Raw genomic sequence first — 16886 nt, forward strand, 5'->3', positions numbered from 1 at the left:
CAAGATAAATAATCATTACATAATAAGCTCCTACAAATTGTTCCTTAGTATTATTACAGTGAGCAATGGTACATGAAATATTATTTATACACCCTTATGACCTCTCAGGTTTTTTTTGTTCCTGATAGGTTTAATCCCATGGTGATGTCAGCAACTCTGTCTCCAAACACAGTATATAGCGCAATTTGCCATATGGCCAATGGCCAGTCAATTCTGACTCGATATTTGCAGCAAGTTAGGGCTAAATCTTTTCATTTTTGCCACAAAGCACAATAATAATTTCCTGTTCAGACCTAATAATCACAGTTCAAGAAACCATTTCAAATTAATGATTACTGCTATGGCCCCATTATTCTATTTAGGAGAGATGAGCTTAGTGGGTGCTTTGTTAACGGAGACATAGAGAGCCATCATAGATAGTAAAAAAAATAGTATAATACAGGATGAATTCAAAATGGATGGTGCATAATAAAGGCCTATATTTAAAGTAACATCATTGGCATGTGGTTAGTGACTGAAAATCAATGGGAAACTAGCTAATATGCTAATGACAACCAATCACAGCGCAGTTTTCATTTTTCAAGAGCCAAACTTGAAGTTAAATTTGCTTACAAAGTGTAATATAAGATAGCAATATTGAAGCAAGAAAAAACTTTCTAGTGGTCTGGCATTTGTAAGAACGCGATAATTTGTGATAGTACTGGGAAACCATCAGAATTAATTTGGTAAATGTGGTCTGCATAGAAACTGCATTTTGCGCTATGTGAAGCAATTCCAAAACATTGGTTGTTTATGTCATGTGGAAGAACTGAGGCACCTAAAGACTCTGGAAGAGATAGGGAACAAGATTCGAGCCATATACGAGTGTAGTCCTAGAAAGTCGACCGGGCAGACTAGTATGGAATTATCGATGCAGCAAACCATAAGCATGGTGTATCTTCCAAAAATGGCAGCATTAAAGCCATACAGATTAGATTGTCTTCAGGAACCAGATGACAAACTGAAATGGCATGACTTTTGCACTGACTCGCAAGACTGGAAGAGGATGAATTCACTGACAGGCTGGTCTTCAGCAATGAGGCTAGCTTTCCCCTCATTGGATATGCCAGTCACTATACTGTTAGAATTTGACACTCAGAAAATCCATGTGCCATTGCCTGCAATGAGCAGAAGCATAGTCTATGGTCTCCTCTTTTTTGCAATGGATACTTTCACTGGCCACTCTTACCTCGAGATGTTAAAAGAATGGCTTATGTCACAAATAGAGGAAGATGTGACAAACATACTCTATCAACAGGATGGTGCACCTCCACATTTCCATTTGCATGTTTGATGATATGTGAATAAAATTCTACCAGACCATTGGAGCTGAAAGCAATTCATCAATATTGCACTGGCCTCAATGATAGGTAGGTCTTATATCCTGCAACTTCTTCTGTGGGGCAGCATCAAAGACTCAGTATATCTGTCCCTCTTCCAGCGCCCCACCCACCCCAGCTACAGATCTGAATAACCTGAAGCAAAGCATCACTGAAACAGTAGCATCCATATGTGAGGATATGTTTTTACGCTTTTGGACAGAACTGTACTACCAATTAGACATGCTACCAATAGAAATAACTTTGAACAATTGTAGTATATAGATGAATTGAGGATAGATAGTGTGTCTTTTCATTTGAATACATTTCTGTTATGTTTTCTTGGTTTGGAATACCGAGGCTATAAATTTGCCCCATCCTTTTTGATTTACCCAGTATTAAACAAAAGTCCAAATGTAGGCATTGCCGTAACTACAGTTTGTGTTAGGTAGGTTCGCTTACAGGGTAGCATTAGGGACGTTTGACACCCACACACCCACACACATACCCACAAACCCACACACACACACACACACACCAACAAACCCACACACCCACACACACACACCCACACACACACCCACAAACCCACACCCACAAACCCACACACACACACACACACACCCACAAACACACAAACCCACACCCACAAACCCACACACCCACACACACACGCACACACACCCACAAATACCCACAAACACACACACACCCACAAACCCGCACACACACACACACACACACACACAAGTCCATAATGCTGGTATGTGCTTTAAAGATATTAATACTTAGCAAACCTAACATAATTGAAATTTGATATGGATGTGTACAGGTTAGTAAAAGGAATATTGAGTCACTGGACTGATTGGAGATAAATCTTCCAGTCTATGGCAAGCATTATTTAAAAATAAAATCTTTACATTCATTACATCTAACTTGTTTTACAGACAGAAGATGTCATAAAGTATAAAACTCAGAACAAAGTCCACAAAGTGGCTGCTATGAAGATGCCTTTTTCTGAAGGTTGGATTTATTTTTGTCACGCTTGGGAGGTGGGTGTGTGATTGTCATGATTACTGAGCTCTGAAGTGGAACATGCAAGGTAGAAACATGGCTGTATTGCTAAATAATTTCTCTAAAAGTTTTAAGATCCATATGTACTGCCCTAAGCTAGTAAGAGTTTCAGAAAATTGTAATTTTTTAAATAATTTTATGTATTTTTCTATTATATGTTTAGTGGTATCCAGAATTAATTCTTATTATTTTAATTTTTTCTGAAATAAGACCAACATTTGATGTCCATGTAATCTAAAATCAATTCACAATTATAGTTAATAACAGAAACTAGGATACCACAATTCTATCTGACAAAGAAGTCATGATTTATTTCACACTTTTAACTTGCAATTCTTTGCTCAATAATAGATATTCGTCAACATACCATGGAAAACCAGTGGTTCAGCTCAAGCGTTCTATATACCAAGATGTAGATTGCCAAGCCATGCATGTTGTATTTCATAAAATTGTTATCGATTGCAACTTTTCACAAAGATTACTCTGCATGATAATAATGATTAACATTGGGCTTTCTATTCATTAATTTGTCACTCAGTGGTTCCTTTAAAAGAAGCCACATTAAATGTACAATAAATACTACGTTTTAGATGGTGCAGTTGAATCTGATGAGCTTAAAGAGAAGAAAGCTCGCTTGGCTGAAGATTTGAATGAAAAAATTTTGCATCGACCTGGACCTTTAGAACTTGTAAAGAAAAACATCCTGCCTCTGGCAAATGGGATGAAGAATGAAGTAAAAGGTGAATAAGGTTTTTAAAATTCTAAGTAGCATTTTTCCATTAAGTGGATCTGTCACCAGATTCTACAATACAAACTGCATACATTATCGAATACATCTCTTTAGTCTTTGTCAGGCTGGTACATTTATTTTGAAAATCCATGCCAGAATAGCGGTATAATCCAGAAATTGAAATGAACATTTCACACTTATTACAATATTTTGTGGGCAGGGAAATTTTTAGAAATGATTTTACAGACATTCTGACATTCATTTTCAAAGTAATAACACTAGCTTCTTCAGGTCCAAGACGTGAGCTACTTTAGAACTTTTTGTAGCACTACTAATTGATTTTAAAGGGAAACTGTCGTGTAAAAAAACACTATTAACCTGTAGATATGGTGTTAATCTGCAGGTTAATAGAACTCTGAAGCTGCCCTGCTCCCACATTGAGAGCTCCACTGCAAGGGGAAATTGACTTTATTCTTCCCGGCAGCCTTCGGCTTTCAGTCATAAGGGTGTGGCCGGCGTGGCTTCAGTGACTACTCAGTACATACTGAGCGGCATCTGCCAACATGCCCCGGCAATGACTGACTGACAGCCGACTCAGCATTAGAGGCAATGAGCAGAAACAAAAGGCAAATTCTGCTATTTGTGAAATCTTCACATTTATCTGAATAGTGCGTCTAGCCAGGAGTAGTTAAGAGGGAGAGAGGGAGCCCTTCTTAGAAGAAGAAGCAAATGCTCCTGGAAATGTACTGTAGTTTTAGCTAATAATACTGCTCATTGAGCAATGTGAAGCTGGATGCACAGAGGATCATATATAGATGAAACAAAGGTACAAGAAAGAAACATTATGTTGGGCTTTGTCTCTAAATTAACAATTAGTATTAATTTATTGTGCTTTGTGAAAAATATTATGATTGTGGCAATAGCACTTTTAATATTCAGCCAAACAGGTATCATCATTATTTATAAAAAAACAAACAAACATGAAGGGAACCCCCATCTAATTTTCATTTAGATAATACATATTTTCTTTTTAAAGATCAGATCCAGATCTCTTCAACTTCTGATACTTTTTCTTTCGATGATGACATCACCAACTCTTCTTCTTCTTCATCCACTTCTTCTTCACCTCGCTTTGCTCCTTCTCCTGGTCTTTCAGTTAACCTGTCCCCAACACCCACAAGCAATGCATTTCAGGTATGACTGTGGTTCATAACCAAAAAATTTGTACACTGGATGTGTTACAGTTTGAAAACGGTTTGACAAACCGAATATGAAATGAATACATCTTGCATTAAAATATTCTGCATGCAATGCTGTTGAAAAGCTACATTTCATGATTTTATTAGGGATCAGGAGCACCATTAATGACAACAGAAAATGTACTCTTATACGTAATTTATTGATACGATCTCAGCTGAAACTATACAGATGTGATATTTTGATCAAATACATTTTTGTTAAAGTTTTACATGTTATACAGTAGTAGTAATTATTAATAATTTTTCTTCCATTTTCTTATAGTTGGATCTTCCTCAAATAATTGAGGTGACCCAGCCAATTGCAGGATCTATTGTAGAGGCTGACCCATTGGCAACCAATAGGGCAGTTATCCATCATTCAGCACAGGCTTCATCTGGAGTTCCTAAGGTATGTGTTAAAGAAAACTCAAGTTTTTCTGGAGTCAACATGTTATACAGTGGGGAAAAAGAGTATTTAGTCAGCCACCAATTGTGCAAGTTCTCCCACTTAAAAAGATGAGACTCCCACTTAAAAAGACGAGAAAGGCCTGTAATTGACATCATAGGTAGACCTCAACTATGATAGACAAAATGATAAAACAAATCCTGAAAATCACATTGTCTGATTTGGAAAGACTTTTTTTTTCAAATTTTGGTGGAAAATAAGTATTTGGTCAATTACAAACAAGCAAGATTTCTGGCTCTCACAGACCTGTAACTTCTTCTTTGTCCTCCACTCCTTTGTCCTCCACTCATTACCTGTAGTACTGGCACCTGTTTGAACTTGTTATCAGTATAAAAGACACCTGTCTGCAACCTCAAACAATCACACTCCAAACTCCACTATGGTGAAGACCAAAGAGCTGTCGAAAGACACCAGAAACAAAATTGTAGCCCTGCACCAGGCTGTGAAGACTGAATCTGCAATAGGTGATCAGCTTGGTGTGAACAAACTGTGGGAGCAATAATTAGAAAATTGAAGACATAGAAGACCACTGATAATCTCCCTCGATCGGGGGCTCCAGACAAGACCTCACCCCGTGGGGTCAAAATGATCTCAAGAACGGTGAGCAAAAATCCCAGAATCACACGGGGAGACCTAGTCAATGACCTGCAGAGAGCTGGGACCAACGTTACACAGGCTACCGTCAATAACACACTACGCTGCCAGGGACTCAGATCCTGCAGTGCCAGACATGTCCCCCTGCTTAAGCCAATACATGTCCGGGCCCATTTGAAGTTTGCTAGAGAGCATTTGGATGATCCAGGAGAGTATTGGGAGAATGTCATATGGTCAGATGAAACCAAAGTAGAACTGTTTGGTAAAAACACAACTCGTCGTGTTTGGAGGAGGAAGAATGCTGAGTTGCATCCAAAGAACACCATACCTACTGTGAAGCATGGGGGTGGCAACATCATGCTTTGGGTCTGTTTCTCTGCCAAGGAACCAGGACAACTGATCTGTGTACATGAAAGACTGAATGGGGCCATGTATCGTGAGATTTTGAGTGCAAACCTCCTTCAATCAGCAAGGGCATTGAAGATAAAATGTTGCTGGGTCTTTCAGCATGACAATGATCCCAAGCACACCGCCAGGGCAACAAAGTAGTGGCTTCGTAAGAAGTATTTCAGGGTCCCGGAGTGGCCTAGCCAGTCTCCAGATCTAAACCTATAGAAAACCTTTGGAGGGAGTTGAAGGGAGTAGAGGAGATCTGCATGGAGGAATGGGCCAAGATACCAGCAACAGTGTGTGCCAACCTTGTGAAGACTTACAGAAAACATTTAACCTCTGTCTTTGCCAACAAAGTATATATAACAAAGTATTGAGATGAACTTTTGTAATTGACCAAATACTTATTTTCCACCAAAATTTGAAAAAAAAATTCTTTCCAAATCAGACAATGTGATTTTCAGGATTTGTTTTCTCATTTTGTCTCTCATAGTTGAGGTCTACCTATGATGTCAATTACAGGCCTCTCTCATCTTTTTAAGTGGGAGAACTTGCACAATTTGTGGCTGACTAAATACTTTTTTTCCCCACTGTATATTTTGGTTTTATATTACAAATGTAATATACTTATGTAGTCAATATGTGACTTGAGGAATTGTGATTTATTCAAGCTTTGGAAATTAAAGTGACTATATAGTGATTGGATAATGTATGTACAGTATGTACATTATAATACACTCCTCAACATTGAAATTGCAACATAAGACGGAAAAGTCCTGGAATTATGAAAATTAAAGGAATTATAGACGCATAAATGATTATGAAATTATGAAAAAAAGACACAAAATTTCCAAAACATCTCGATTTATTCAGTATCAAATGCATGCCACGTGCAAAAGTACATACACTTACATGCCTTGGCTGCTATCAGTGACATTATTAATAGCTGTCTTAGGAGAACTAAAATAAGAACTATGCTTTCTCAAAAATAATTACATTATCATATTGTTAATTAAGGTTCCAGTGAAGTCATCTGACATGGGAAAAAGCCAAAGGCAAAAAAAGCCAAAAGATTCTAAACCCAAGGTGAAGAAACTCAAGTATCATCAATACATTCCACCAGACCAGAAGGCAGACAGATCCCCGGTTGCAATGGATGCAGCCTATTCTCGGTTGCTGCAACAGCAACAGATATTCCTCCAGTTGCAGATCCTCAACCAGCAACAAAACCAAACCTTTTGTGTTCAAACAGTTCACCCTCTGACAACTAGGTATATCCTAATTGAAAAATAAGGACATTTCTGAATGGCTCAGAATGTGTGTTTACAATAATTTCCTATACACAATTTAATTCAAATATTTTTTTTTCTCAATTTGCTTTAGTATCTCAGCTGAACAGGTGATCAGCTTTACAGGCACTACGCAAGCTGGTGCACCCACCATAAATCTCTCATCTGCACCTAGCACGGCCATGACACCAGTGTCCAATTCATCCACAAACTCTACTTTGAAACCAGAGGTGTTGCCAGCAAACTTGGATGATCTCACAGTAAGTGTGAAGACATTTTTTCTTTCTGCTTTAAATTATCTATTATCTTATGCAATATTAAACAATTTACTCACTTGTACATTGATATCTAGTGGATAAATGGTCACAGATCCCAAACTGTGGTTATACAGTGTCTGCTAGTTTAAATTTTATTTTTGGCACCGGATGTTGTTGAATTTGTCTACTGACATATCCAACCATTGTAAGTTTATGTTAAGAAAGGAAACTGATATGAAATAAATACACCAACATTGTACAAAAAAGACAAATACCTTGCAATAATATGATGAATAGTAAATCTATTGCAGCTTAACTTTTTCTATAAAATGAAAATGGGGTTCATAGTATACATTATTAATATGATTAAACTGTATAACCTACTGCCACAGTATTGTGCCATCTATTAAAAAGGTCTCTAATGGTAATGAGTGAGCATGCTCGCTACTGCTTAGTGCTCGCCCGAGCATCTCACGGCTCAAGATGCTCGGCGCTTGCCGAGTATTTCCGGGGTTGCTCGGCGGGAGCTCGGGTCCCCTCGCTGCATGTCGGGTCCCCTCCCTGCTGGGATTGCATGCCACTCATTGTAATGCCGCAGCCATGGTGGTTGTGGCATTACAGTGATTGGCTGGCCGCACAGCGTCATCAGGTCTATATCAGACTTGGTGCCGCTGTGCTCGTCACAGTCACTCTGGAATCAGGCAGAGTAGGGAGAGGTGCTGCTGCGTCAGGGAGAGATTTGCTTGTGTATTAGGTAGTGTAAGGAGAAAAACCATACAATACACATATCCATCTTAACAAACAGTCCTTTTGAGGACTAACTAATCCATCTGAGATATCAGGCAGGCAGTGTATATAGGCATGCAGGCAGTGTATATAGCAGACCGCAGTGCATATAGTACAAGAGGCTCCATTCCAATTCTGCCTTCTGCTGCTGTTAGATATTTCTATACAAAGGCCCAGGTCTCAGGGGCCAGGAATACTCTTTTTTGGATCTTAATCCTCATTATTTGCTTAAAAAGCAATCCAGAGAACACTGTTTTTCTGCGCCATTTGTTTGTTGGCACTGCAGAATACAGCCAGGTCCTTTCCATATTACAGTGCTAGAAATCCAGCTATTCAAAACAGTGTTTTCTCCGTCAAACGGATCACATATACGTTTTCAGAAAATACTGCCATTTCTGGCCTCCATTAAAAATTTCCTTTAGTGTGTCAGTGAAGCAATTCACACCAGTTTGCTGTTCAAACTACTTACCTACAGGCCAGGTATTTAAAACTCTGTTTTCTCCGTCACATGGATCACATATGCGTTGTCAGAAAATACTGCCATTTCTGGCCTCCATTAAAAAATTCTTTCAGTGTGTCAGTGAAGCAATTCACACCAGTTTGCTGTTCAAACTACTTACCTACAGGCCAGGTATTTAAAACTCTGTTTTCTCCATCACACGGATCACATATATGTTTGCTCCAAACTCAGTCATTTGTAGTGAGTGTGGAAGATACTGTCCTCCATTTAAAATGGGCAAGGCACGTGGCAAGGGACGGGGAACTGCATGCAGATGGTGCATGCAGAGGCTGAGGACAAGGCCATGGGCAAGCTGAAATTGTGCCACAACAAACACCCACATCTTCTAGCTTCACCTTCCTGTCCCAATTCCTAGGGGACCGCAGCACACCACAATTGAACCCAGAGCAGTGTCAAAAGGTTGTTGGTTGGATAGCGGATAATGCTTCCAGTCACTTAGCCACCACCACCACACTGTCTTCCACACTGTCAAGTCTCAGTAGCCATGAGTCTGGATCGCATATTCCTCACCCTGATCCTCTTTCCTCCCACCATGCCAAGTGCCCCGAGACAACTGATCCCACACTTGGACACTCTGAAGAGCTGTTCACTTTTCCATTTATAGATTTGGGCCTCTCGCCTGGTCCACTTGAAGCGGGACAAGAGGAGATCGTGTGTAGTGATGCCCAAATATTTGAGCCGCCATGGTCACACGAAGGCGACGGTGGGAAAGCGTCAAAAGAGGTGGACGATGATGAGACACAATTGTCAGAAAGTCACGAGGAGGACCAGGGTGCGGAAGTGGAAGACGGGGTGGTGGATGATATAGTAACTGACCCAACCTGGCAGGAGGATATGCAGAGTGAGGACAGAAGCACACAGGGGAGGGAGGCAGAGGACCCCAACAGGCAGGAAGAAGCAATGTGGTGGCTGCAGACAGAAGGCAGGCAACCGTTCCCAAGTAACACCAACACAAAGGAAGTTGCCAGTACAACTGTTAGGTCTTCCTGAGTCTGGTTGTTTTTTAAAGACTCTGCCGATAACCCCAAAATGGCCATTTGCACCACCTGCCAGGCCAGCATCAGCAGGGGTGGCAAAACTACCAGCCTGACAACCACCAGCATGATCAGGCACATGGCAGCAAATCACCCAACTTTGTGGGCCGAACCCCAGGGTCCAGGAACAGTGTCTGCAGGTGGCACCATTGCTTCTTCCGCTGTTGTGCATGCAAGCCAATCCCCTGTCCATGGTGCATGCGAAGAAGCCTCCTGTCCTGCACCTGTCTTTGTGCACTCTCAAGTAGCAGCATCAGGAAGCACATCCATGTCCTTGTCCCAGCACAGCATTCAGTTGTCCATACTCCAGTCCTTGGAACGCAAGCGCAAATATGCAGCCAACGCCCCACAAGCCACACTACTAAATTCTCACATTTCACGACTGCTTGCTCTCAAAATGTTGCCTTTTGGGCTTGTGGAGACGGAAGCATTCTACAACCTGATGGTGGCGGCCGTCCCTCGGTTCTCGGTCCCCAGCTGCCACTATTTCTCCCGGTGTGCCGTCCCCACATTACACAAGCATGTGTCTCAAAGCATTAGCCATGCCCTCAAGAACGCAGTTACCGGGAAAGTCCACCTAACCACGGACATATGGACAAGTGCTTGTGGGCAGGGATGGTACATCTCACTGACGGCACACTGGGTTAACATAGTGGAAGCCGGGACCCAGTCGGACCTTGGGACGGAACACTTCCTCCCGACGCCAAGGATTGCAGGCCCTAGGTCAATCAGGGTTGCCCCCACGGTCTGCAGCTCCTGCGCCTCATCCTCCTCAGCCTCCTCCTCCCCTTCAGCCTGCATCTCCAAAATGACCACATCAGTCACAAGCTGGAAGCACTGCAGCACTTCCTCGGCTAAACGGCAACAGGCTGTGCTGAAGCTAATATGCTTAGGTAACAAACCACACAATGCTGAAGAGTTGTGGATAGCTCTGAAAGAGCAGGCAGATATGTGTCTCACACTGCTGAACCTAAAGCCAGGCATAGTCGCATGTGACAATGGCTGGAACCTGGTGGCGGCTCTGAGGGCTGTGTGGCGAGGTGAGTTCACACACGTACCATGCCTGGCCCATGTGCTTAACCTCATGGTTCAGCAGTTTCTCAAAGCCTACCCGGAGCTGCCGGATCTGCTTCTTAAAGTACACCACCTGTGCACCCATTTTAGAAAGTCAGCTAGAGCTTCCGCCACCCTTGTCGTGTTTCAACAGCATTTTCAGCTTCCGGCTCACAGACTGGTGTGTGATGTCCCCACACGTTGAAACTCTACACTGCAAATATTGGGAAGGATTTGTGAGCAGAAGAGGGCAGTTGTTGAGTACCAGCATCAACAAGGCCGTCGGTATTCAGTTTAGACTCCACACATAAGACATCAGGAGTGGACATGGATGTCAGACATATGTACCATCCTCCAAAACTTTGAGGACTCCACCAAGATGGTGAGCGGCGATGACGCCATAATTAGCGTCACCATTCCGCTTCTCTGTCTTTTGAAATGCTCTCTGTTCACAATCAAAGAGGATGCATTGCAGGCGGAGCAGGATGAGATGGAGCAAGGTACCATACAGAGTGATTACACACAGCCAAGCCTCATCTCAACCCAACTTGGATTGGGTGACAATGAGGAAGAGGAGGAGGAGGAAGGACAGGAGCTAGTTTCATGCACTATAGATGGTACGACCTGCACAGCTGTCATACCGTCTGTTCAGCGTGGATGGCAAGAGGAGAGAGAGGAGGAAGGAGGAGGAGAGCATGGTCAGCCATCCTCTTGGTGAGGACACGGAAATCTTGCCTGTTACCAGTCTGGCACGCATGGCTGAGTTTATGTTACGCTGCCTTTCCCATGACCCTCGCGTTCTCAAAATTTTGGGTGACAGTCATTACTGGTTGGTGACACTTCTAGACCCACGCTACAAGGAAAACTTTATATCTCTTATTCCTGAGGCGGACAGGTCTACAAAAATGGGGCTGTACCAGAAGGCCCTTGTTGCAGAACTATTAAAAAAATTCCCATCTGAAAACGCTGGCGGCAGAGGGCACACTTTGTTGGACAACCAAGGAGTACAGGCAAGAGAAACACAACTTCAATCCAGCAGAGGCAGGGGAACACTGTCAAAGTTCTGGGAGAGTTTTCTCAGACCCTCCCATTTCACAGGCCGTGAGGCGCGGGGTACTCTCACAAGGAGTGCAAAGTTTGGGAAGATGCTGAGGGAGTACCTTGCTGACCGTACCAATGTCCTCTGTGATTCCGCTGTGCTTTATAATTATTGGAATGAAATGGCTCTCTATGCCTTGGAGGTCCTGGCCTGCCCTGCCACCAGAGTTTAATCAGAGCGGGTTTTTAGTGCAGCTAGTGGAATTATAACTGATAATCGCATCCGCCTGTCAACTGAAAATGCTGACAGGCTGACTTATAAAAATGAACAAGGGCTGGATTGGGACAGACTTTTCAACACCACCGAATGACAGCAGCGTAACATAAACTCAAATCCAGTGTCTTTTCTTGGGAGGTGTATTCCCATGCAACTTTTCACACCCACACATGGGTATACGCTTCCTGATTTTGGCTATTTGACCTTGTCTTCCTCCTTCTTCTCATCCTCCACCACCATATCACCAGGGTGACCGTGGTCCGTGATGCAACACCCACATAATTTTTTATAGGGTGTTTATGATGCCCGTAAAAAAAATTTTTATATAGTATATTCATGTATACCTACCCATGGGTAAATGTTTGTCAGCCCATACACTTAGTGCATGGGTATTACAAGTATAGGAGGCCCGCTTTGTCATTACTGTGGCCATGCTCTATGTGTCTTCAATTTCTTAGTGCGGATTTTCCTAAATTTGGTCAGCCGTTGGACTCACTGCATACCCTATAACTGTATAGCAGACTCTTTCCTTTCTAATGGGAATTTGTTGTTACTGTGGCCCTGCTCTATGTGTCTTTAATTTCTTAGTGGAGTTTCTCCTAAATTTGGTCAGCCGTTGGACTCACTGCATACCCTATAACTGTATAGCAGACTCTCGCCTTTCTAATGCGAACATGTCATACTCGTTACTGTGGCCCTGCTCTATGTGTCTTTCAGAGTCCCTCTGACTCGCCCCCTGGGCCGCGGGGCACTCGGGAGAGTAGTAGTGGCGACCCGGTCCCGTGGCTCAGGGTGGTCAGACCAGTGGCAGTCTTTTATATGTTTTAGGTAATGTCCGACTACGTCACCTGTGGATTGCGGCTATTATGAACCGCTGCTGCAAGGCAGTCCCCTGAGGCTGATGGTGTGTGCAGCTGAGATCGGATAACTCCCCACGGGAAGAGTGTAGCCCCAGGGTAGTGTAGTAGATGGTGGGGGTGATGGTGCAGGGAGTCCTAGTACCGTTAGTGCTGGCGAAGTAAAAAGCACAAAGACAGCATGTTGCAGTCCAGGGTCTTTTACTCACAGTTCGTATACTCCAAGCCACTTCTGTACAGGTAGTGACTGCCCAAGCTGTGCTGCGTCCACCAGGTGAGGGGCTCAGTAAACCCCCAGGCAATTCTGGAGTATGGCACAGGACTCCCTTCTATCCTTCCTCTGGCTCGTGCCCCACCAGTGACCAAGCTTTTGTCCAGCTGCCGCGGATCTATGCGGGTAAACGTGGGCCCCGTTTCCCGCTATCCTATATGGTGCCTTCCTAGCAAGGTTTAGCAGGGGGTCGCACCAAGTGATGATCACGACCTCCGGTTCTTGGCTGAGAATTATTTGCCTCCACCAATTTGGGATCTGGTACCCTTTTCTTGCCTGACCCGTCACCCATAATTTCCTGGGTCCTTAGGGTCCCTTCTGCCTTGCTGTTTCTGAGCCCTTCTGTTTCTCTGTCACTCCTCCTCCTTTCCTGTTCCTTCTTCTCCTTCTTCCTTCGGCCTCTTCTCCAGGCCTACTTCTCCTTCTCCTCCCAGGCTCCGGCCTTCACCCTAGGCCCGCCTTTGAGCAGAGCTCCTACAGAGCCTCCGCTCCCTGTCTTCTCCTCTCACTGTACTTCACCCCGGGAGTGGAATGCCACACCTCTGGCAGAGGTGCAATACCCCTGTAGCGGCCGAACCCTCGGGGCGCTACACCTCCATCATTAATGAAACAAGATGTGTCTGATGATGTGTCACACACCACATTGCCAGATAAGATTGTAAAATGTTAAAATGACATTTCCCGGTGAATGCAATTGCCTTAAAAAATAACGTAAAAAAAAAAAACAGTAGGATCTTTCTTTTGTATAAAAACAAAGTCGCCAATGTAACATCAAAGTAATCATATTGTTCAGCTCCTGCACCTCCTCCTCCATCTCCGAAATGACCACATCAGTCACAAGCTGAAAGCACTGCAGCACTGCGCTGGCCAAGCGGCAACTGGCTATGCTGAAGATAACATGCTTTATGCTTAGGTGACAAACCGCCCAGCTCTGCAGAGTTGTTGCAAGCTCTAACACAGCAGCTTGATTTGTGGCTCTCACCACTGAACATACAGCCAGGCATGGTCGTGTGTGACAATGGGTGGAACCTGGTGACGGAGAAATGACAGCACGAGTAGTTACGATTTCCCTCTATGCCTGTCCTTTCACCGAGCTGAAGAATATGGCTGTGGGGAAATACAAGTCCCACTGAGAAGCTGTTTCAGATTGAAAAACATTGGGCCCACCAGAGGAATTGATTCTGAGGGCTCACCTTTCTCCCCCGCTCAAGAGCCCCATAGTAACTGCAAAGTTAGCGCTATCATGAACTCTCCTGATGTAGAAGCCAGGGCATATGAGAGGATTCTCTGGTGGGACTGTCCAACCCTGCCGAGAAGCAGTCCTGGCTAAGAAAAGTGTGTGGGAAGGTTCCCCGACACTCTATGGCTGCTTTTTTACTGAGGTGGAAACCCACGCAAACACGGAGAGAACATACAAAATCCTTTCAGATGTTGTCCTTGCTGGGATTTGAACTCAGGATCCCAGCGCAGCAAGGCTTCAGTGCTAACCTCTGATCCAATGTGCTGCTGTTCACCCTCTGATATTTAACTGTCAGGAGAAACTTTCACCTACTGCCACTCTATCTTCAGCTCCTTTGTGAAAAACTAATGTATTTGGGCAGCCACTCAGTCTACCAAATAAAATTCCTGAGAAGGAAATTGGGGAAGGCTTCGCTACTGGTACTGGGGGCAGTGCTAATACCATGACGTCGTACCATAGTTTACTGGAAATATTCCAGGCTGGTAGGTGGCAAGCATATTCCCACAGAAAAGTACCAGCAGTAATGTTCAGGGACCCACGCTTGTAGAAGCCCGAGACAACACCGCGAGAAATAGTGGAGGCTGGGTACCGAGCATGGACACAAGGCATGAGGTTGTGAAAAGCTTCTGCCTCCACGAGCCTAAAAGGCCACATTTCAAGTGAAAGCAGCTTTAGAGGACTTCCTGGGAGAAATCACAGCTGAAGTAGATATTGTTTCCCAAGTCCTTTCACAAAGCTAAAGAATATGGCTGTGGTGAAATACAACTCAGCAAAAAAAGCTGTGGACTTCCTCCGTACCGTCCCTGGCCACATTTACTTGACCACGTGTTTGTGGGTAGGCGTTCCTTCCCAGTAAGTTCACTGGGGAGGGCACGGGTAATGTTGTGGGACCCGTGCTTGTGGAAGGCGGAGAAGATACCGGGAGAAATAGTGGCAGCTGGGGACAAAGTATTGACACTCGGCCGCCGCCGGCATGAGGCTGTGAAAAGCTTCCGCCTCCATGAGCCTAAAAGGCCCCATTTCAAGTGCAAGCTGCTGCCCATAAATCTGGCAGTTTAGTATTGCAGCCTTTGGGTGGGTGGGTGGCTGGCTGCATACTTGCGCTTGCATTCCAAGTAACAGAAAACTAAACAGATGGTGGCCTCTATCATCATCATGGCCCCACCTCGGCACTGTGAACTCTCCAGAAGGAGAAGCCAGGGCCCACCGGAGGAGTCTCCGGTTTTCTGGTGGGTCCGTCCAACCCTGCCGAAAAGCAGCCCTGGCTAAGAAAAGTATGGAGGAAGGTTCCCGGACACTCTATGGCTGTTATTTTAATGTACATCGGACGTGCTTGTGTATGTTATTTCTCCAACCGGATTGCATATCAGGCCATTGCACAACTCTGTAGTCATGAAAATAAATGCGCAAAGAAAGATGTTTGTGGGGTCAAAGCACTACCGAAAAGTGCGAGCTGATGTTGGTCGGGCTGCCATTGCTTCTGCAAAAGCTGCTTTAGGGGACTTCCTGGAAGAAATGACACCCAGAGTAGATACGGTTTCCCTCTATGCCAGTCCTTTCACCGAGCTAAAGAATATGGTTGTGGTGAAATAGCAGTGGACTGGCTCCAAACCATCCCTGGCCACATTCACCTGTCCATGTGTTTGTGGTTAGGCGGTCCTTCCCAGTAAGTGCACTGAGGAGGGCACGGGTAATGTTGTGGGACCCGTGCTTGTGTAAGGCGGAGACAACAATGGGAGAAACAGTGGCGGCTGGGGACCAAGTATGGACACCCGACCGCCGCCAGCATGAGGTTATGAAAAGCTTCCGCCTCCACGAGCCTAAAAGGCCACATTTCAAAAGAAAGCAGCTTTAGAGGATTTACTGGGAGAAGTGACAGCTGGGTAGATATGGTTTCCCAAGTCCTTTCACCAAGCTAAAGAATATGGCTGTGGTGAAATACAACTCAGCAAATAAAGCTGTGGACTGGCTCCATACCATCCCTGGCCACATTCACCTATCCACGTGTTTGTGGTTAGGCGGTCATTCCCAGTAAGTGCACTGGAGAGGGCACGGGTAATGTTGTGGGACCCGTACTTGTGGAAGGCGGAGACGACACCGGGAGAAACAGTGGCGGCTTGGGACCAAGTATGGACACCCGGCCGCCACCGGCATGAGGCTATGAAAATCTTCCGCTTCCATGAGCCTAAAAGGCCACATTTCAAGTGCAAGCAGTTGTCAAAAATTTGGCAGTATAGTATTGCAGCCTGCGAGTTGGTGGGTGGCTGGCTGCATACTTGCGCTTGCATTCCAAGGAATGGGGTAGTGACAACTGAATGCTGCACTGGGACAAGGATGTGGACGGTGATTGTTGCAAGTCTGCAACAACATGTGCATGGCGGGAGGCATCTTCGCATGCGTCAAGGATAACTTAT

General features: G+C 44.3%; 1 protein-coding gene across 3 annotated transcripts in view; it reads left to right on the top strand.

Annotated features, from left to right (window-relative positions):
• LOC141172249 (myocardin-like) overlaps positions 1-16886 on the top strand; it is a 95342-nt gene that overhangs the window by 62740 nt on the left and 15716 nt on the right. For all 3 annotated transcript variants that reach the window (XM_073656243.1, XM_073656242.1, XM_073656244.1), the window contains exons 4-9: positions 2306-2381; positions 3023-3172; positions 4199-4356; positions 4684-4809; positions 6868-7121; positions 7234-7399. In XM_073656243.1, the coding sequence (XP_073512344.1) occupies positions 2306-2381; positions 3023-3172; positions 4199-4356; positions 4684-4809; positions 6868-7121; positions 7234-7399 (930 nt within the window). The remainder of the gene's footprint in view (positions 1-2305; positions 2382-3022; positions 3173-4198; positions 4357-4683; positions 4810-6867; positions 7122-7233; positions 7400-16886) is intronic.

Source organism: Phyllobates terribilis, unplaced genomic scaffold (genome assembly GCF_046119375.1).
Source record: "Phyllobates terribilis strain yellow unplaced genomic scaffold, ASM4611937v1 Scaffold_12__6_contigs__length_324123572, whole genome shotgun sequence".
NCBI lineage: Eukaryota > Metazoa > Chordata > Amphibia > Anura > Dendrobatidae > Phyllobates > Phyllobates terribilis.